Below are 22,452 nucleotides of genomic sequence, written 5' to 3'. Positions count from 1 at the left end.
GCACTCCAGAGGTGGGTAAGGGAAGGGGGGGGGCTTTGAGATCACTCCTTCCATTTTGCCAATTAATGCTACAAGGCTGCTGTAGGGGTATCAGTTAAGTACAGCCTCAGGCCCAAAGCCCACACTGGGAAGGGAACTCATTTCTCAGAGGGAACTATTTTAGGTAGTTTCCAGTTGCAGAACACAGGGCAATTGTTTTGCTTTAGTATTTCTTTTGTGTGAGACCTAACGCTATTTGGAAACATTTTTGGGCGAACAAGTTTTCTTCCCCCTTTTCCCCTGGTTCCCTCAATTCCAGTGTTCATTTGTCCTTCTGAACTTTAACTGCACACCTCGGTTAAAAGGGCCAAAAGGCATTCAGTTGATTCAATTAGTCACTCCCTCCCATAATAAGCAGCAGGGCTGGTATAAAGTACCGGTTCAGTCTTCACTTCCTGGTTGAACCACAAAGGGAGGGTATTTGATCAAAATCATATAATACTATAAAAGAGAATGAGGAAGCTCTCTACGTTCTCAGGCAGGACAATCTCCAATAAGTAGCGTTAAGTGTAGAAGAAAACAAAGGTGCAGGACAGTGAGTATGCTTACCTTTTAGGGAAAACTAAGAGGAAATAAGGTATTTTTGTATTTGCTTGTACCTGCATACAGAGACTCTGGAAGGACTGGGTAGTGGATAAATCCATGATTCCAGGGTTTGACTGCCTAGATTTGAATATCCTGCTCCACCATGTAGCTGCGTGATCATGGGCAAGTTACTTAACCTCTCTGTGCTTTGGTTTCCTACTGTAAGTGAGTTAATAGTCACACAGCACTTAGAATACTTTGTGGCACATAAAACCAGTTGCGCTGAGTCAATTCCAACTCATGGTGAGCCCATGCGTGTCAGAGTAGACCTGTGCTCCACGGGGATTTCAATGGCTGATTTTTTCAGAAGTAGATTGCCAGGACTTACTGTAAGTGGTAAATAAATGTTATTATTACTAATGTTATTATTGTCTATTAGTAAAACTGTCTGTGTTATGGGGAGTCCAGGGCTGGGAAGAGGACAGCAGGCAAGAATGGGAGAAAGATTATAACAAAAGAGGGGCAGGAAGACTTTTACTCTACACCTTTTTATTATATATGAACGTGCTACTTATTCAAAACGTTGAATTAGAAAATTATTATTTAATTGTAAAAAATGACTTACTGCAAATGGCTTTCTAGGACAGGCCTAATTTAAAGATTACTGAATTCATTTTTGTGTGTGTGTGCATGCTAACTGTTGAAAGGGCTCCTTCGTCACCCCATTTTTTGGTTTTCCAGTGTTTTTACCTCTCCCTAGCCTTTTAAACCCCCTCCTCCTCCATGCTTCAGTAACAACAATAATAGTACCATTTTTTGATCACTTACTGCTTTACATAAACTATCTCATTGACTCCTTACAACAGTTCTGTGAAACATTAACCCCATTTTATATAGAGAGATTAAATTAGCTTGTCCAAGATCATAAAGCCAGAAAACGGCAGCAAAAAAAAACATTGCCGCTGAGTCGATTCTGACTCATAGCAACCCTACAGGACAGAGTAGGACTGCCCCACAGGGTTTCCAAGAAGTGGCTGGTGGATTCGAACTGTTGACCTTTCGGTTAAGAGCAGAGCTCTTAATCACTGTGCCAAAAGGGCAGAGCCAGGATTTATTCTGAGGTGTAATACCAAGTCTCTTATGTCAGGGTTTCTCGCCTATGGCAAAATCACCTGGAGCAATTGTTAAAATTCAGATTCCCAGGCCTCACCTGCTGAGCCAGAGCCTCAGGCCAGGCCTGGGTGTTTTCCTGGAGACGTTCACAGGCTCTCAGATTTGCACAGGACCGACCCTGTCTGCACAGTGCAGGTGACCTCTTGGCCCTGCCCTTCCTTTGCTGTCTCCTTCCTGATTTAAGCCCCCTGGCTATTTCCAGAGCCCATCAAAAGCTGAGACAACAGTGGTCTCCAGTTCCGGCTGGGCCTTCACTCTCCCGCAGGGGGCAGGAGAGCATGGGCTTGCCTTACTGTATCAAACACCACTCTCCAAGGGGCACAGCCTTTCAGCCCAGAACAAGATGTGCCCTAGGAAGTAGGCCTTCCAGAGGGCACAGCTCAGCAGCAGCCTGGTGTATCCAGGAGACATGCGTGAAATTTACGACTCCGCGAAACCTGCCAGATGGTCTCCCAGCAGTGACAGCTGAACTGAACATTAAACCTTCACAACACAACTCAAGTGCTTTCAGGAAATGCCATTCTGTGTGAAATGTCATCATTATTCTGCCTTGTTTGTAACAAACCACTGGTGAGTCCCCGAACAACCCTGGGTAAGTGGCCATGCTTGGGGTGATCAGTAACTCACCGTCAACACGTCCAGGGCAGGGGAGGTTAAGTATATTTTGTGGTCCCAGCCTAGCAGCTACTAAATAGTTACTATCTGTTTGGAAATCAATTGCTGGAGCCAGGCATATCATCAGACAAACAACTGCTACTGGGCAAAAAAAGGGCCTCAAGGGCTCCAAAGAGATTCTGCTAATTAATCAGCCAAGTGCAGAAAGATGGCAAGGTTCCACAGCTCTGCAACGCAGGTTCTCCCAGGGGTCGGGGACGGGGAGAGAATAAGAACGGAAATACGCAGCTTTCAAAGATCCAGATTAGAAACTTCTTCAGGTGGTGATCATCCCCAGGGATAAGATTTCTAAAAGCAGCTGTTCTTGCCACCCCAGGTCCATATGACCTTCCTGCAGAAGATTCTGGAACATGTGAGAATTGTCACACAGACCCCTACAGGGTGGGCAGAAAGAAAAGCACACTGAGCTTCTTTCAGGTACAGATCAATGAAAACAAGGCTTACTCGTAAAGCTGACGAGCGGTGGATGAATAAGTCACCATGAACAATCATCATTTTTTTCTTTATTGTGGTGAATATATATATGTAACAAAACATCTGCCATTTCAGCAATCTTCACATGTAAAGTTCAGTGGCATTAATTATGTTATCATGTTGTTCAACCATCATCCTTATCCATGCCCAAGTTTTTCTATCATCATTAATTTTATAGTGCTTTATGTTTTACTGCATTAACAGTCAGGATCCCATTAATCTGCAAAGCACAGACGGCAGGCCTAGAAAGACACAGCAAATAAAAGCTGGCCAGGGTATTTTTTAGAGCCAGGGTCTACCACTTCTCATTCTACCTCTTTTTTTTCTGCCTCTGCTAATTTTGCACTGCTAAACCTAGCCTTTATCTTGACCTTTTTACCTTCTGAAGAAAAACTTTTGTCAAGATCACCATGCTAAGAAGAACACTGAATTCTCGTTTTGGAACCTGCTGTTTTTAAGTGCAAGTTTCATGATAAACCAGACCAGTGAATTCAAAGTTCTAAATCCTCTTAAAAGCTCATGTCCCACAACTGGCTGCAGATTAAAAAAAACAAAAACAAAAAAAACCTGGCCACTAAATCACTGTGCAAAATCACAACAACTCTGACCTCCTGGTAAAATGATTTAGAAAGTTCAGTTAAATGTGTGCTAAAAGGCAATGAGAAGTTAATTTACAGAAGCAGGTTGAACAGGCGCTTCCTAACCATCCTCATTGTTTCTTGGTATTGTATTTCCTCATCCATGTGCGCAAGTACCATTATCCTTATTCCCCGGACACATTCGGATAAGCTCAAATCTCTGCTGGGAGTAGAGATCATTCCAGCCTTGATGGGAGTAGAGATCATTCTAGCCTTGACTATCAGGAAAACCAGACCATTGTAACTTCTTTGGAGCCTCATATTTCACAGTGTGGGGCCAACTCTATCATTTCCACTACAATAAAGTCAACACACAAAAATTACAACCAAGCTATGCTGGTTATTTATATAAAAAAAGCTTCCTTGAAGAGCCTACAGCAATTCATACCAGAAAACATTATAGGATAAAAATACTCTGCCTCCTTTATAAAAAAATGAAAAAAGTCAGAAAGTGCATGAGGAAGTTTTACATTCACCCTGGGAGCACATCTCCATGAATAGGATTCCCGGTAGCTCTGTTTGCAGACATTCATCAGCAGGAAAGTAAACACACGACCAGGCACACATTTCCCCAAGGCTGCTTCATTTGGAACTAGAGCTCTGGTTTTCATAGCTTTGTCTAAATATTTTTGGGATGATTCGCTCATGGTTTCAACATTTCAGCAGAGGGCATCCCCGCAGTCCTCAGGCACAGCGCAAGGCAGAGAGGAAAAGAGAGCATGAAGGCAGTACCTAGAGTCTCCGTCCGAAAGCACCCCCCTCTGCATCAGAACTAGGCTTCCCCGTGCGACGATGGGGAGCGAGTTTCCTTCTTCTCTGAAATAGTGAAAACTCAGCATGCTCAGGGTTCAGCAGGGGACAGAAGACTGGCACAGCCTGCCTGGCCCTCAAGGCCTGTGACTGAATCAGCAGTGAGCTGTGCACTGGAGTTTTCCATATGGTCAAATGAGGGCTGGGAAGGTCACACGGGCCTCACCCACCTCTGCTGACTGGCAGAAATGTCCAGGCCCCACATGGCTGCATCCCCCCATCCCAGCTCAGCTCTCAACTCTACGAGCATGGGGTCCAAAGGGGGAAAAAAAAAAAAATCCCACAAAGATGTAGCCAATAGCACAATCTTTAAGAGTAAAAAACTGGAAATAACCTAACTTTGTAACAATAGGGCAATGGCTCAGCAAAAAGCAAGTATCAACAGAGTAAAATATTGCACAGCTATTTCAAGTGATGCGTATGCAGGAAGTGCCAAATCTATAAAGCAGGCTGCAAGAGAGCACACAAGTGAATTCAAAATATGTAAAACTGTGTGTGAGTAAATGGACAAAAACAGGAAGGGAGTTTGCGATAAATCAGACAGTCCAAGTCCATTATGTTTTTTTCCTTGTAAGGTGCTTAATTAAGCTAGTAGTACAAATCGTCCAGTAAACGACCACAAAGGCAGGTCAAGTCCCTTCATTTTTGAATGAGGTATATGAACATTTTCAGTGATCCTGAATAAAGTGAATCATCCAGGGGTTAAACACTTTCCCACCTCAACCCTCTAAACGCAGTGAGAAAAATGTGAACAAATAAAAACCGAAAACATCTTTAAAGCAAACTGCTCAGCAATGTGTTTCTCAGTTTCCTGCTTCAGGGTCACAGTGAAGCAAAGGTGTGAAGCTGATGAAGTGAGGTGGCAACACCTGCTAGCCTGGGCAAACCTAATCACGCGCTATGCTCGCGTCGCTGAACAAGACAGAAAACTGCCTCTACACCTTTTTCTCTGAAGCGCTTGCAAAAATGCACTTAAGCTGGGAAACAAATTCAATTTAAAATGGGCTAAGGAGAAGAATCGAGTCCCTTCCCCAAAGCCTATCAACCCCCACGTTTCCCCTTCCCCCTAAAAAAGGTAGCGAGACCTCTGATAATAAAAATTAACAAAGCACCTTAAAAAAAAATCATCTAGGGGAAATAAAGGACTGAATTATTTCCAAATAGCCTAAGAAATTTAGTAAGGAGCTCTGGTGGCGTGAGGGTTAAGCACTCAGCTGCTAACTGAAAGGATGGCAGGTGGAACCCCTCCAGTTGATCCACGGGAGAAATCTGTTTCCGTAAAGATTACAGCCAAGAAAACACTATGGAGCATTTCTACTCTGTCACATGGGATTGCTCTGAGTAGGAATCAACTCAGTGGCCTCCAACAATAGGTTTAGTGGAAGATACAATGGTATGTCTGCATTATGACTGCAGGGTCCAGAATTTAGAAGAGTTAACATACTTTAGTCCTCATTCTTGTGCAAACACTTCATCCATGCTTTTCACTTTCAGCTGAATAGTTTGCAAACTCGACATCACAGATGCTTGGCAGACAGCATAAGTTCCAGCAAGGTCAGGCAGAACATACAATGCCACACCCCACATTTCTTACTTCTGACCATATGTTCACTTGGGGAGCAACCAATCAGGTCTTCATAGTCCTTCTCTATCGTTAGCTGCCGAGGAGTCAGTCCCTACTCATGTGACCCCACGCACAATGGAATGTTGCCTCCCCATGATTGCTTGTAGATTGGATCGTTGTGGTCCATAGGGTTTTCACTGGGCGATTTTTGGAAATAGATCGCCAGGCCTTTCTTCCACTTTTCTATTACTAGACTTAATTTTTATTATATTAATGTTGTTGCTATGTGCCATCGAGTCGATTCCGACTCATAGTGACCCTATAAGACAGAGTAGAATTGCCCCCATAGGGTTTCCAAGGAGTGGCTGATGAATTCGAACTGCAGACCTTTTGGTTAGCAGCCAAGTTCTTTGCTGTGCCACCAGCTCTCCCTTCTATTACAAGACTTAATTTTTATATTAACAGTATGTTTAAATTTCTATTACTATGAAAATCCGATCATTTATGCCCTTCTTTTACTTTTCCTTTTAACTTTAGGGTTGATTTTTTTCCCCCTTCTAGAACACGGAGAAGCTACGACTTCCATGTTTCTAAGCCCGGGGTTACGTTTCAGTGGTGTGCGGCTCGCAGCTCCTGAAACATACACTTTTTGTTTGTTGGAAAGTCCATCCCCAGCCCTGTTGGGAACAGCTGTCCCCCATGTCATCCCTCAGCTGAAGTAAAACCGAAAAGAAGCAGTTTCAATGAAGAATTAAATTTGCTGACCCACTTAGGTGGAAGAAAGTGCTCTGTTGGTGGGTTAATGTAACCGAATAGCTCTTTGACAAAACAGCTATGGGCAGCACTTGATGTAAGGGGAGCGAGTGCTGGACCTTGAGTTAACCTAGGTCTTGGCCCCAGCCCTGATGGGTGACTATGGGTAAATCATTTCACCTCTCTGGTCTTATTTTCCTTGATTATACTAGAAACGAATTGGATAAATCAGATAAATTACCTTTTAAGGAGTCTTCCAGTTTTAACGTTATCATTCTGTGGTCTGTTCTGCATCAGATACATTCAGGTAATTGAGCAGGCTGACAGTGACTTCATTTAATTCTCACAATTCAGGGCACAATTATACAAATGAGGAAACTGAGGCTCAGAAAGGTTAAGTGACTTGGCTATTGTCCTCCCTCACTAGTGAGTGGGATGCAGGGTCAGGATCTAAACCCAATCTGTCTGACTTCAAACCTGGATCCCTTCCACCCTGCCACTGCTGGGCTGTGATTTTACATGGTGTCATCACTGCATCAAATATTACTCTTTACATACAAATTTGCGAGACAGGGATCCATTGTTCTGAAGTCTGAACTTCAACACCTTGGGTATGCTTTAATCTTCGTATTTTTTAAGAAGGAGCCCTGGTGGCACAGTGGTTAAGTGCTAGGCTGCTAACCAAAGGGTCCATGGTTCAAACCCACCAGTAGCTCCACAGAAGAAAGATGTGGCAGTCTACTTCCATAAAGGTTGGAAACCTCTGGAAGCCTTGGAAACCCTTTGAGGCAGTTCTTCTGTCCTACAGGGTTGCTATGAGTCGGAATTAACTCAACAGCAACTGGTTTTTTTACTCTTTTAAGGGGCAGGGACCTGGCCTCTTTCAATAATAAATCTGACCAAACTCCTTTCACTTAATCTGCAACATTTTCTTAGGAGTAAATTAAAGCCTGTCTTCTTTGTTCTCTTCCCAAATCCCAAAGCATTGCTTTTTCTGAAACAGTCTCCCCTCCACCTCCAAATGAAAAGGCAGGCCACTTGGATTTTTCTTATAATTACACAAATAGCACATTATTCATAGGGACCTGTTTACGTATAACACTTAGTGGTGGAGAAACCCAAGTTGCAGTTCAGGAGAAAGAATTATAATCAAGTGGCATTTATTAAACACCCTCCAGGGGGACAAAGGCTGGAAAACAAAGATGATGCAGAGGATAAAGCCCACGTGACCTGACCCAGTACCACTAAAACAGGGAGGTCATCCAATTTCAAACACAAGCCTTCTCTGTGCCCTCGTCCCTCTGGGGCACTGGGAGGATAAATGTGCCCCTCTGCAGGAACACCCAAGCTCCAAGAAGGCCCTGGGGAAATCGAAGAATGTGTGAAATCTGTTTGCTACTTTGTTTTACTATTTTGTTTAATTCTGACCTTGAGCAGAGCTCAAGAAGCTCAAGAAGAAGCCTCTCTAGCAGACGATGCTAGAGGGGACACCATCCAGGCTGCGGCCAGGACTGGGTCCTGTACCTACAATGGCTCTCTGTGGCCTGAGCCACCCGGACCACACTTGCCTGTCCAAGGGCCTCTGCCGGCTTTCCCAGACCCCGTGCTACCTGGCCCGGCTCAACCATCATTCCCACCCTTTCCCCAGAAGGTGGGCTCTTCCAGTCTCAATAACCCCACTGCCTTTCTCTCACAACTCAAGTTCCGCTCCTCCTCTGGCATCCCTCATCCTGTCCCTCCCAGGCCTCCCACAGCTCCCAGTCTGTATCCTACAATCCAGCAATGAATTATTTTCTGTGATTAGTATCTCTGTAGTTGTGCCCAGGCCTCCAATAAAAACCTGAGTTTAGATCCAGGGCAGGGATCACATCTTTATCTTGAATGGCAGGTCACCTGCACAGGTGCTCAAGAGTAAACTTTACATCAAGAGAGATCCCTCTGGAAAATGCAGAATGTAATTTCAAATTTTTATGGAATCCAGACTTTCTGGAGCCACTGAGGCTGGATGAATCCCTGAAACTATTACCCTGAGATAATCTTTCAATCTTAAACCAAAAATATCCCTAAAGACTTCTTAAAACCAAACAACAGTTTAGCTTAACTAGTAAAAAAGCTCTGCCTTGAGCATTACGATCTTTTAAAAATTATCTAAATGGGATCACACTGACAACAGCAACCTGAAAGATTAGACAGGAGCCTTAGGCGGCAGTGAGTTTACATTAATGAGGGAGGAACAACTTAGAAAAGGAGGCTGAGAATGGTTGCGCAACTTGAAGAATGTAATCAGTGTCACCAAATTGTACATGTACAAACTGTTGAGTTGTATGCTTTGCTGTGTATATTCTCAACAACAATAAATAAAAATAAGAAAAAAAAGATCCCTCTTCAAGTGTCCACAGATGACAATAATCCTTAGTCTATAAACTGTGACTCATAATTGATGTAGACTGTACCCGTACTTATTTCCTTTCAATCATTTTTAAAAGCCCAAATGCTTTCCTAATTTAAAACTACCTCAAATGTTTTTCCTTTGTGTTTTCCTGTATTTCCCAAATGTTCTTCAGTAATTAGAAAATTAGAAAAACAGTTTAATTTAAAAAAACCAAAACAGTAAATTCAAGAATGGTCTGGATTACTCAGGGCCCGTGGAATGGAAAGAAAACGATGCTGTCCTGCCATCTAGTGGCAGTGAGACAAAAAAGCCAAGAAAGTCTGACCCGTACCTGTTGCCACAGAGTGGACTCTAACTCAGGAGGGCTTGGAATTACTTGCGGCCATTAGGTCCTGGAGTCCTTCAATGGTGCAAACGGTTAAAGCACTCAGCTACTAACTGAAAGGTGGTTAGAAGTTCGAGCCACTCAGAGGTGTCTCAGAAGACAGGCCTAGTGATCTACTGCCAAAAAATCAGCCATTGTGGAGCACAGTTTTACACAAACACACACACACACACACACACACACACACACACACACACACACAGCTTTTTGTGGGAAAGGGGGCTACTTTCCACTTCCCAGAATCCTTGAGGCCTCGGTGTGGGGGGAGGAGAGAAGCATGTGGAAAGCTGGTCCTCAAGCTGAGATGGGTAGGGGGCACTACAGCCTCCTCCACTCCTTTACCTGACAGGGATTCTGACCACTGTAGAGAAAGGAGCTGGGGCAGGATGGGAGGGGGGAAGGTGCTGTCGTCAACTGCAAGGAACACCCAGAGTTGTCCGCGCTGCTCCCTCGCAGTGTACCGTACACGTGGGGTGCACAGTGCCCCCACACACGCAGAGAGGGCCACGGGAGGTGCTGCAGCACTTCTGGGTTGCAGGAAAGCCTCTGTAACAACCCATCGCCTAGTGGCGAATTCAGGTCTTCCAACTAAGTTAAATTCCAGCAGAATAAACAATCCCAGCTGGAATTTTGCTTAAGGCACAGAGGTGAAAGTGCAGGGTGTCGATGGGCGATGATGGACAGGCACCCTCTGCTTCCAACCGCACTGTCTGAACCACACTTTAGAGTCCCATGCCGTTATGGTGAAGTCCAACAGCACCCACATTTCTTAGGAGGGCTTAGTCAACGGAACTTAGGCGGTGGGAACATTCGGGGGAACCAGGAAAGGTAGCAGTTTGTCGTCCGGAATATAAATTTCACTACTCCTTTCTCTACCAAGAACGCTCAGTGGTTGCTAGATGACGCCCCCTTGTGGTCCCAGCTGCCACTCTTCTTAACGTTTCTCTCCTTCAGCCTCCTTCCGCCTCCTTCCGCCTCGTCACAAAGTCCTGTTGCTTCTACCTCCCAGACACCTCTGGGGTCCAGGCTCCCGTCCACTGACCCTGGTCCCCTCCAGTCGAAACCATCCGCAGCAACCTCCCACCCGGCTTCCCCTGCCCACTACGACCCCTCTTAGGACCATTCCCCTCCTCCCTGCAGCTTAGGTGGTTTTTTTTTTTTTTAGGGGTAACTGATCAAGTCACTCTACTACTTAAACCCTTTAAGGATTTCCACTATCTTTCAGATGAATTCCAAATCCTTAACATGACCTGCACCCAAAAAAAATCTCAACCAGTTGCTGTTGACTCGATTCTGACTCCTGGGGGACCCCATGTGTGTCAGAGCAGAACTGTGCTCCATAGGGTTTTCAACATCTTATTTTTTGGACGTAGATCGCCAGGCCTTTCTTCTAAGGAGCCTCTGGGTAGACTCTAACCTCCAGCCTTTTGGTGAGCAGCCAAGCATGTTAACTGTTTACACCACCCAGGGACTCATTTCTAAAATCTGGTCCCTGTTCATTCTCCCTAATTCCTCTCCTGCCCCTCTACATGCCCAAATTGCTATCAGCTAGAATGACCCCAGGTCTCTTGCCCCAGCCCTTCAGGCACGCCCTTCCCTCCACCTCACTCCTCCTCATCCTCAGGTCGCAGCACAAACCTCACGCCTCCAGGGGGCTGTATCTGAGCCCCAAGGCAGGGTGGGTGCTCTCGTTTATTTTTCTCCCACAGCACCCTCTCCTGCCCTTCTTCTAGCCCCATCCCACCTCTATTATCTGTTCCTTGTCTGCCTTCCCTACAGGAATGTAAGTGTCTGAAGCAGGCACCATGCTATCTTGCTGATGACTGTATCCCCAGGGCCCAAAACAGGGCCTGGCACATAATTGCAGCAACAAAGAATACTGGTTGAGAGGCAGGTGAATCCAGGTTCAAATCCTGGCTCAGCCACATACCACGTATGTGACTTAATACAAGGACTAAACTTCTCTCTCTGTTGCTCCATAAACATTTAACAAATGAATGAAAGAATGAAATAGTGAACAAGAATGGGATCTGAAGTGGTTAGTTCTAAATCTGGCAATACTAGTTAAAAATGGAAGGAAAAATCTAAATGTTAAGGTATGTCACAAATCCTAACGGAATTTCATTCAAACTGACTGCATCCTTGATAGGTGGCTAGTGGATCATCTAACACATGGGTAGAGTCAGATGCCTAGAAAAGGTAGAGAAAATAAGCAACGAACATTTCACAACCTAAAAGAGTAAGACATTAAATTGCGTTTTGTCGTAGCTCAATATTGTTAGTAACTCAACAGTCATGTCTTACAATTCACACAGCTAAAGTAAGCGTTTCAGAAAATGGAATTTAAATATTCTGCAGGGACACTTGCTGTTTATTTTGATAATATGAAGCTTTATGTCAACTTCAGTCACACTATAAAAAAGGTATAATGGACCTAAATGTAGGAAATTATCTGGGCTTATTTAACCTTTCAAAAGGGTGGGGAACCATACCACAAAGCCACATACACTTTTTTGCAAAATGATGGGTCTTTAAGGTAGAGATCCTCAAAAAGGGGTATACGAAGCCTTTCCAAGGGTGCAGGTGCAGACAGCTCAGTTTTAACGGAACTGATCACCAGATCCTCAACTTCCATCTGTATTTTTTCCTGCAACTGGTCTGTCTGAGACACCACCTCCCCTTTCCCGGTCTCGCTTCTCCCACTTCTCCCCACTGGGCCTAACCCTACCTCCAGGGCCTCTGACAAAGGGACAGTTAAAATATCAGTATGCACGAGTCCCTGTGGTGGGGCTTCCTGCTCGTACGTGACTCTCATCAGGCTGCAGCATGGCATTAGAAATGGGGTATCTGGGCCGGCATTGGGATGTTCCAGATTCAATTATATGGTACAATGGGATGACAGATCTTGTTTAACGACCTTGCCTCTTTCATACCCTGGTAAGACGGTATCACTCCTGAGCTAGAGTCCTGTGACCCGTTGCTGTCAAGTCACTCCCAACTCACAGTGACCCCATGTGTGTCAGAACAGAACTGTGTGCCATAGTGTTTTCAACGGGTCATTTTTCAGAAGTAGAATGACAGGCCTTGTTTCCCGAGATACCTCTGAGTGGACTCAAATCTCCAATTTTTCAGATAGCAGCCAAGAGCGTTAACCATTTGTACCACCCAGGGATGCAAATACTGATTCCAGGAGGTAAACATGGGGCTAGGCTTTGTGCCCCTCCCTCCCTTCCTTTCTATCCATCCAAAGATTCAGAAAAAATATGACTGTCACCCACTGCCATCGAGTCGATTCCCACTCACAGTGACCCTACAGGACAGAGTAGAACTGCCCCATAGGGTTTCCAAGGCTGTAATCTGTATGGAAGCAGACTGCCACATCTTTCTCCTGCAGAGTGGCTGGAGGGTTCAAACCATCTACCTTTAGGTTGGCAATTGAACGCTTTAACCACTGCATCACCAGGGCTCCTTCTGATGATTGTCACAGGGATGCCTTGTTACACATTTGTTGAACTGAAAAAAGGTATCAGAGTTTTACTGATAGAAAACAAGTCTGATGTGACTGGTTTGACAGGGAAGACTGGCTTTATCAATGAGATTCAACAACAGACATTTTCCATATATGAAAGAGCTTCATTTGCAGCTCCAAGATCTTGACAAAAATATATTTTAAAAAGCATGTGGTTTATCAAAAAGTGATATCAACAAATGTGTATTATACTATTGTAATCATCTTATCTCTTTTTTGAGTATTTTGGTTTTAAACAAGTTGCCTCTAAGTAAAAGAGAAACAGGTTGAATTAACAGTTGTTTAAGAAGTTTTCATAAAAGCTTTTTCGGTGTGCTTCCCAGAAATTGAGAAAATAGTTCTTCAAGGGCTGAATAACAGTTTCTTTTGTAAGTCAGGTAATTTCCAACTCTTTATCTTCAACACAATAGAGGAAGAACTTAACTGAGTTGTCATTTCTGGCACATAACTCAGAAAGAATTAAAAAAAATTAAATGACGCCCACTTTCAGGAACATATTCTAGAGAAATAAGAGCCATCACATGAATAGACATATGCACACTCACAATAGCAAAAAGATGGAAACAACCTAAGTGCCCATCAACAGATGAATAGATAAACTATTACACATACACACAATGGAATACTACACAACAGTGAAGAACAATGATGAATCTGCGAAGCATCTCACACATGGACGAATCTGGAGCGCATTATGCTGAGTGAAATAAGTTAATCACAAAAGGATAAATACTGTATGAGACCATGATTATAAAAACTCATGAACAGATTTACACACAGAAAGAAACAATCTTTGATGGTTACTAGGGAGGGGAGGGGTGGAAATGGAAAAACACTAACTAGACAATAGATTAAGTGGTAACTCTGGTGAAGGGTAAGACAGTACACAATACTGTGGAAGTCAACACAACTTGACCAAGGCAAGGTCACGGAAGCTTCATAGACACACTGAAACTCCCTAAGGGATCAAATTACTGGGCTGAGGGCTGGGGACCATGGTCTCTGGGGATATCTAGCTCAAATGGCATAACAAAGTTTATAAAGAAAATGTTCTACACCCTTCTTTGGTGAGTAATATCTGGGGTCTTAAAAGCTTGTGAGCAGCCAACTAAGATACTCCACTGGTCCCACCCCATCTGGAGCAAGGGAGAATGAAGAAAACCAAAGACACAAGGGAAAGATTAGTCCAAAGGACTAACAGACCACAGCTACCACAGCCTCCACCAGACTGAGTCCAGCATAACTAGATGGTACCCAGCTACCACCAGTAACTGCTCTAACAGGAATCACAATAGAGGGTACCCAGATGGAGCTGGAGAAAAATGTAGAACAAAATTCTAACTCACCAAAAAAAAAAAAAAAGACCAGACTTACTGGTCTGAAAGAAATTGGAGAAACCCCAAGAGTATGGCCCCCAGACACCCTTTTAACTCAGTACTGAAGCCACTCCTGAGGTTCACCCTTCAGCCAAAGATTAGACAGGCCCATAAAACAAACAATAATACATGTAGCTCAACCATGTATAGGAGACTAAAAGGGTACACCAGCCCAGGGGCAAGGAGAAGGCAGAAGGGGACAGGAAAGCTGGACAAATGGAAATTGGGAACCCAAGGTTGACAAGGGGAGAGTGTTGACATGTCGCAAGGTTGGCAACCAATGCCAAAAAACAATATGTGTATTGTTTAATGAGAAACTAATTTGCTGTGTAAACCTTCATCTAAAGCACAATAAATAAATCTCAATTCAAAAAAAATTAAATGACATTAGTATAACAAAACTCCTGTCATCCCTATGTATTTACTAATGGCTTCTAAACACTTACATCTATAAAAATGAAAAACAGAAAAAAGTGATACTGAATTCCTTCTTATTCTAGCAATAAGTATTATTAATCCATAGATTCATAAACTAATTTTTTAAAAGTCCTATCTATCCCATTAAGGGAGTCCCTGGGTGGTATAAATGATTAATGTGCTTGGTTGCTAACTGAAAGGCTGGCAGTTTGAGTCTACCTAGAGGTACTTCAGAAGAAAGGCGATCTACTTCCAAAAAAGTCAGCCATTGAAAACCCTATGGAGCACAGTATTACTCTGACACACACGGGGTCGCCATGAGTTGGAAACATGGCGGTGGATCCCATTAAAAGTTGCAATTTCAATTTAATAATTATTTTGATTGATAATTACTATTTAATAAAACTAATGATTTATCAAAAGGTATTTGTTTAGATCACATAGCATCAGCCTCCTTACTTGCATTTCTCCTTCCCCATGGTGGATGGGGATGGCAGAGGCTTGGCAGGCCTAAGTGGCCCAGGACCCTTGATTAACCCAGCAGGGAAGGTGACTTACAGGAAGAATGACGAGACAAATGAGGACCGGTCTGGCTTGGCATCAATCACATCTGTATCTGCTGAATCCCCAGCTCCCTGCTCCACGATACAGCTCTGATCATCTGCCATCTGGGAGGAGAAAAAATAAACCAGAAAATCGGTATCAGGGGACATCACCGATCTTGTGACATTTAAAAAAAAAAACTCATTATGCGACATAGGTTTTAGTTACGCCTAGGGGTGAGTAGTTCAGCATATTTAGGCCCCAGGGTTACCGCACCATCAGTTCATCCAAGTGTTTGAGTGTCAACTATATTCTAAGCATCGCTCCAAAGACTGGGTATATAGCAAGGAAGAAAACAAATCCTTGAACTCAGAGAGCTTCTAATCTAGCATCCACAGTTTTGTTACATATTCACCTTGGTACAAGACACTGCAGACCATCTCCACGGTTCGTAAACAAGTAATGACTCTTGGAGATGGGAAAGAGAAGGCATTCAGCTTGGGGGAAGTGTCCAAGGAGGCAAAGTGATGACCTTGGCCTCGAGTTCCGAGTGGCATTACCATGTCACTCTCCAGCTTACCTGAGGGTGAGCTGGGCAGCGGGGAGAGACCAAGAGGGAAGGAGGGTCCCACGGCCAGATCTCTACAATAAGCGTTGGAAGTCAGACGGTCATCTTGCTTCCTAATACATCCTTAATCTCCCCATCACCACCATGTGCTTCCAGCTGGGAGGTAGATTTCTCAGATTAGGACCCAAAATGTTTCTCCAACAACAGAGGTCTCCACAGGAGCCACATACAAGACCAGGCACACAGAAAACTCTCAGTACTTTTTATTCTGTCCCCTTTATATAGACTCAGTTCCTTTTCATTGTGGATTGCTATTAACAAAGCACTCAGATATTCTCAAAATTAACAAGTTAAAGTTAGACAAAATCCACCAGAAAAAAACCAACTTTGACATGCAGTGTTTAAGCCTTAGGCCTTCCGCTAAAGCTCATCTTAAACGCTGAATCTAGAATGTATAAAGCAATGTGACCACTTAAAAAAAGAAAGAAAAAGAAAACACTGAGCATAGCATCTCCTGAGAAGCCAAGCATTTTTTTTTAATACTGTTGGGACTGGGCTGAATTTTGGAGACTCCCCTCTCTCGCTCTCTTCCATGAACATTTACTGGAAGTCTAACGCACCAGGCCCAGTACTAGGAGCCAGGGATACACTGTGAGCAAAACTGACGTGGTCCTGCCTTGTGGGAGACACACGTTGATAAAAGGACAGTGTAAATGTCTAACTGTGATTGTGGGGAGTGTAATGAGGGCAGAACTAATCGTAACCATACCGGGGACCTGACCGAGCCTTGCCTCCGAGCCTTTTCAGCCTTGAGCCTTTTTGAGAAGTCAGGGAAGGTTCGCAGGGGAGGCAATGTCTGCCTTGAGATCTGAACCGCAAGTAGGAGATAACGAGGTAAAGGGGAAGCAGACGAGCCATGGAGACAACTGTTCAAGTCAAAGAGAACCGTACACGGCCCAGTTCAATCACCCAGCGTAATCCCTCATCCTTCCCAGACACGTGAACTTGGCTACAGAGACATTAAGTTCAGGTGGATTTCTATGGCTCAAACGGCAAGAGGCTTTCCAGAGCTTTCCCTCCAAACAGTAGGCCATAAGAGTCTTCTTTTTGAAACCTACAGCCTCTCTCTGGGTTGAAGGTGAACAAAACCTGCAGGGCACGAAGCTTTCCTTCCAACCACCTGCCAGGGTGAATTTCTACAAGTCCAGTGGTACTTAACGCTTTCAAATCTGTCAGGCTAAGTGTTCAGTCACTCTCTTATTCCTAAGAGGCTGAGTTTGATTTCTGGAACCAACCAAAGTGCATTCATACCCCAGGGGGGTGACCAAGTGGGGTGCCTGATCCCGGCCACATCATTTCAATCAAGAAACAAGCTGCCTCGAGAACCAAGACTTGGTTTTGGCCCCTCATTTCCGTTCATCCTCATGGCACACCAAGAAAATCCAGGCGTATCTCAGTCTGCCACGCCACCCGGAAACAGCTTGCTGGCACCATTTCCTTGTATTTGCCCCCTTCTTGGGGCCCACACTGCAAACAGCAGTCATCCAAGGGATTCTGCTTATTCGACTGTTAAATACGCCTATCTTCTCTTTAAATGTCAATATGATACACAAAGCACTAACAGTGCCACTCTGTTAGTTATTGCTATTGACACTAACATCAACTAGAACTGTTTGGCAGACTGACAGTGTATCTTAATCATCTTTCTTTTACCAGTATCTTAGTCATCTAGTGCTGCTATAACAGGAATACCACAAACGGATGGCTTTAAGAAAAAGAAATTTCATTTTCTCACAGTCTAGTAGGCTAGAAGTCCAAATTTGGGGCATCAGCTCCAGGGGAAGGCTTTCTCTCTCTGTCGGCTCTGGAGGAAGGTCCCTATCATCAATCTTCCCTGGTTGAAGACCTTCTCAGCACAGGGACCCCAAGTCCAAAGGAAGCGCTCTGCTCCTGGCTCTAGTTTCTTGGTGGTATGAGGTCCCTGTGTCTCTCTGCTCTCTTCTCTCTTTTATATCTCAAAAGAGATTGGCTTAAAACACACTCTAATCTTATAGATTGAGTTCTGCCTCATTAACATAACTGCCACTAATTCCACCTCATTAACATCATAGAGATAGGATTTATTACACACAGGAAAATCCCATCAGATGACAAAATGGTGGACAATCAAACAATACTGGGAATCATGCCTAGCCAAACTGATACACATATTTTTTGGGGACACAACTCGATGCATGACAATCAGGCACAGAAAAGTGCCACACACACAGCAGGCACTCAAGAAATATTTCTTTATGAACATTACAACCAAAATGCATTTTTAATTCCTTCAGTGCCAGAATAAACTGCTGACATAGGACAGACAACGCAATGAAAGGGACCTAGGAGGGCAGCTGCGAGAGTCCAGGCATGGCAATCAGTTGATCTCGGGTCAAATTAGCTCCTCAACGTTATTAGCCATGAAACCTCAGACAAAGTACTTAATGACTCTGAGCCTCAGTTTCCCCGTCTGTAAAATGGGCAAACCATGACACCTAAGTCACAGGTGGCTGTGAAGGTAAATGGAACTATGCATGTAAAACGCTAAGTACACTGTGGCATGTTCTGAATGTTCAGTAAGTATTTCTATTACCATCACTGTCCAGAGAACTCAAGACTAAGACATTCAACTGTCAATTTGCACTGAGATTTTAAAACCACATCCATATTGTAAATAGCTTTTGTGGAGACAGAAACAAAATTCCTCTAGTGATTATTTCAAAACACGCTTTATTACTGTCCCCATATTGGGGCAACTGGTACATATCTGGGTAAGAAATCACTTCCCAGCCATTGTTTGAACTTGGGATTTTTTTTTCATGAGGAAGGAAATAGACTCATTGCAGCTGTTTCCCCAGAAAAGCAACATACTACAATTTGTGCTGCACTTCTTGACCAAATAAAGGCAATCTTTCTAAAGGGTTCAAAGAGAAGCAGCCCTGGTAAACTTCCCCTGTCACCTGTGCACCTGGGGGCAGCTCTGCTGGGCACTCAGGTGCTCCACTGTGTCACCTGCTCCTCACAGCACTGCCAGGAGACAGGAACCTTGCCCTCTGTTCTGCAGAAGAAACCTAGGTTTCTTCAGAGAGGCTAAGTAACCTGCCCAACGCCACATGCTAAATGGGTACAGAAGGTGGCTTATGAACCCAGGTGTTGGAACTTGGGTTGTGATACCGAGGACAAAGGTCAGGCTGGTTGCCTAGAAGATCCTGAAGGAGGAAACAGCCAATAAGTAAGCAAAGGTCAGGGTCACATCGGCCAGCCCACATGTTCAGGAGAAAAGGGCTGGGAATGGCTCATCCAGAGCCACCTGCAAGCAACTTAAAAAAAAACCAACCGACCAACCAACCCCGTGGCCATTGAGTAGATTCCGACTCACAGAGACCCTACAGGACAAAGCAGAACTGCCTCATAGGGTTTCCAGAGAGCGGCTGGTGGATTTGAACTGCTGACCATTTGGTTAGCAGCCAAACGCTTAACCACTGTGCCACCAGGGCTCCTGCAAGCAACTTTACGGCCCCATAAACCGCAAAGCTGCGTACAACAGTGAAGGGCTACAAGGTCGCCCGTAGCCTGTGAGTCCACAGGACCAAATATCGCCGGCCCTTTTCACCTCCTCGAGGCCCCTCCATGAATCCTGCAGCAAGGATAGCCCGACAATGACGATAGTAGCGCACACGTACTGAGCCTGTGCTGAGGCTCCGCTGTGCACCGCCATCACCTCCTTCCATGCCCGTAGCCACCGTCAGCCAGGGATCCCTATCATTCCCATTAACAAACAGGCACAGACAAGGTCAAGCTCCTACAGCTCGCAAGCAGGAGTGCGGGGATTGGTTCCACTAGGCCTGTCTGACCCGGAGCCTTCGCTGTTAACTGCGGTGCCAGATAACGCACCCTTCCTTTCTGGTAACGCAGTGGTTAAGGGCTCGGCTGCAAACTAAAAGGTCAGCAGTTCGAAACCACCAGCCGCTCCTTGGAAACTCTAAGGGGCAGTTCTACTCTGTCCTATAGGGTCGCTGTAAGTCGGAATCGACTCAATAGCAAAGGGTTTTTTTTTTTTTTTTTTTAAAGGAGCGGGGTTCCAGCAAATTCTGTACTGTACCGGGTGTCCCAAGTCCCAGGCAAGGAGGGAAGGGAGGACAAGCTGAGCAAAGCAAGCGATGCTGGGGGCGGGGTGAGCACTTCCCCCAAGTTTCAACGGCTGTCGTCGGGGCCGCTCCCGGGGCCGGGGCCGCTCCCCCCCGCCCCCGCCTGTCTCAAACTGCGGTCGCGACGGCGAAACCACGCAGGATGGGAAGGAAGGGGAGGGAAAGCGCGCGTCAGAAGGGTGGGAGAGCGCCGGCGGAGCGGCGGCCGCAGTTACCGTTCCCAGGGAAGTCGGCCGGCTGGAGCTGGAAGCCGTATCTGTCACTCCTGCGCGGGGATCTGGGGCCGCTGTAACGAAAGCGAAAGTAAAAGCGGAGGCGCTGCAGGCGGAGGAGCCGCCGGAGCAGGACCTGGAGCCGGGAAAGGCTGAGTACACCGTCCCGGATTCGGAACCCAGCGCTCCGCAAAGTTGGCGGCGCGCAAGATGACCTACGTCACTGCCGGGGGGACAGCGCACCGTCTGGGGAGACCGCTCTCTGCAAAGTTGGTGGCGCGCAAAGTGGCCCTGACCACCGCACGCACCGTCCGGGGACAGCGCGCACTGTCCCCGAAAAGCGCGCTCTTTGCACCCAAGAGCGTGCTGTACGGACTTTGCAGAGTTAAATCCCGCCTTTCCGCGCACAGTCCCAGGAAGCGCTTATTCTGCAAAACTGGCCACGTTCACAGTGACCCAGGACAGCGCTCCCTGCCGACTCAGCGGCGCGCAAAATCATTCAGTCGCGACGATCGCCCAACCTCAGTCCCCAACGCCACCCCCGCAGCTGCCCCTAGCGTAAGACCTCACCCTTAGCCGCCGCAGCACCTCGGGGACGGAGTTCCCAGAGTCACACGGCTCCTCCCCAGCCTGACCTTTGACCCCAGTCTATGCTGCTCCTGTCCCTCGGGCCGCTCTGCACCTGTATCTTCAACAGTTACCTTCGCCCCCTCCGGCCAGCCGTGGGATCTGCTGCAGTCTTCCTGACTTGCAGACGTTGCTGCCACTCGCAAATTTGCCCTCCTTGGCGCGAGGATGCAACTCAGCGTTCTCAAGCTCCAACCTCGCCACCCGGCCAGCTTTGCACGAAGCAGCTTCAGAATCTTTCCTGAAATATTTTTTGAGCGCCCCCATGCGTCAGGCACTGGGTATGTGGCCGGGAATAAATAAAGGATGGGAGAGAATTCATGATCCAGTGATTCCTCTTCACCCTTACTCCCTGTACCAACCAACCCCCCCCCCCCCGTCTTTCTTCACCCCTTGGCTTCCAACACCTTTCTCTCAAGACTCCTCAGGAGACCAACTAATTAACCCAGTCACACTGAGGTGTAAATATTTGCAAATAAATTATAGTTTTATTCATACCAAAAATATTTGCTTTAAAAAAAACTCTTGAAGCCTTGAGACAAAGGCGTGCAACCTTTATGATGTGACGTCAGGTAAGAACTATGTCTTTTTGTTTGCTTGCTTGCTTTCCCCTGGGCCTAAGACTTCACTGTTGTCTCTAAAATCTCACCAGGTAAGGGCACTTTCTTGATTTGAAGAAAGACTGGGCTTAGACAAGTGTAAGGGAATAATTTATTATGATTGACTAATTTATGAAAAAATCCTGAATTCCTGGATATTTGTCACAGCCAGTTACACTATTTCCAATTATGGCTGCACTGTTTTTGTTAGGTGCCATCCAGTTGCTTCCAACTCATAGCAACCCTATGTACAACAGAACGAAACACTGCCCAGTCCTGGGCCACCCTCACGATCATTGCTATGTTTGAGCCCATTGTTGAAGCCACTGTGTCAATCCATCTCGTTAAGGGTCTTCCTCTTTTTTGCTGACTCTCTACTTTACCAAGCATGATGTCCTTCTGCAGGGACTGGTCTCTCCAAAGTATGTAAGACAAAGTTTCACCATGTTTGCTCCTTAGAAGCATTCTGGCTCTACTTCTTCCAACACAGATTTGTTCGTTCTTCTGGAACTCCATGGTATATTCAGTACTCTTCCACAACACTGTAATTCAAATGCATCAATTCTTCGGTCTTCCTTATTCATTATACAGCTTTTGCATGCATATGAGTCAATTGGCAACACGATGGCTTTGGTCAGGTGCCCCTTAGTCCTCAAAGTGACATCTTTGCTTTTTATAACACTTTTAAGAGGTCTTTTGCAGCAGATTTGCCCAATGTAATACATGGTTTGATTTCTTGACTGCTGCTGCCATGGACGTTGACTATGGATCCAAGTAAAATGAAATCCTTGACAACTTCAATCTCCTCTCCATTTATCATGATGTTGCTTATTGGTCCAGTTGTGAGGATTTTTGTTTTCTTTATGGTGAGGTGTCCATACTGAAGGCTGTAGTCTTTGATCTTCATCAGTAAGTGCTTCAAGTCCTCTTCACTTTCAGCAAGCAAGGTTGTGTCATCTGCATATT

At 45.3% G+C, this 22,452-nt stretch overlaps 1 protein-coding gene across 2 annotated transcripts in view; it reads right to left on the bottom strand.

Moving 5' to 3' along the window:
• CASP7 (caspase 7) overlaps positions 1–20,332 on the bottom strand; it is a 43,522-nt gene extending 23,190 nt beyond the window's left edge. Inside the window, exons 1-2 of one of the 2 annotated variants that reach the window (XM_023729956.1) lie at positions 20,264–20,332; positions 15,309–15,418 (exon numbers count right to left, since the gene is read on the bottom strand). In XM_023729956.1, coding sequence (XP_023585724.1) covers positions 15,309–15,418 — 110 coding nt within the window. In that variant the 5' untranslated portion in view covers positions 20,264–20,332. Of the gene's footprint in view, positions 1–15,308; positions 15,760–20,263 lie in introns of those variants that run through there. The other variant, XM_023729955.1, reaches the window with a different exon arrangement.
• Between the last annotated feature and the right edge of the window lie 2,120 nt (positions 20,333–22,452).

Source organism: Trichechus manatus, unplaced genomic scaffold (genome assembly GCF_000243295.1).
Source record: "Trichechus manatus latirostris isolate Lorelei unplaced genomic scaffold, TriManLat1.0 scaffold00031, whole genome shotgun sequence".
Taxonomy (NCBI): Eukaryota; Metazoa; Chordata; class Mammalia; order Sirenia; family Trichechidae; genus Trichechus; species Trichechus manatus.
This window is presented reverse-complemented; position numbering and strand designations above follow the sequence as displayed.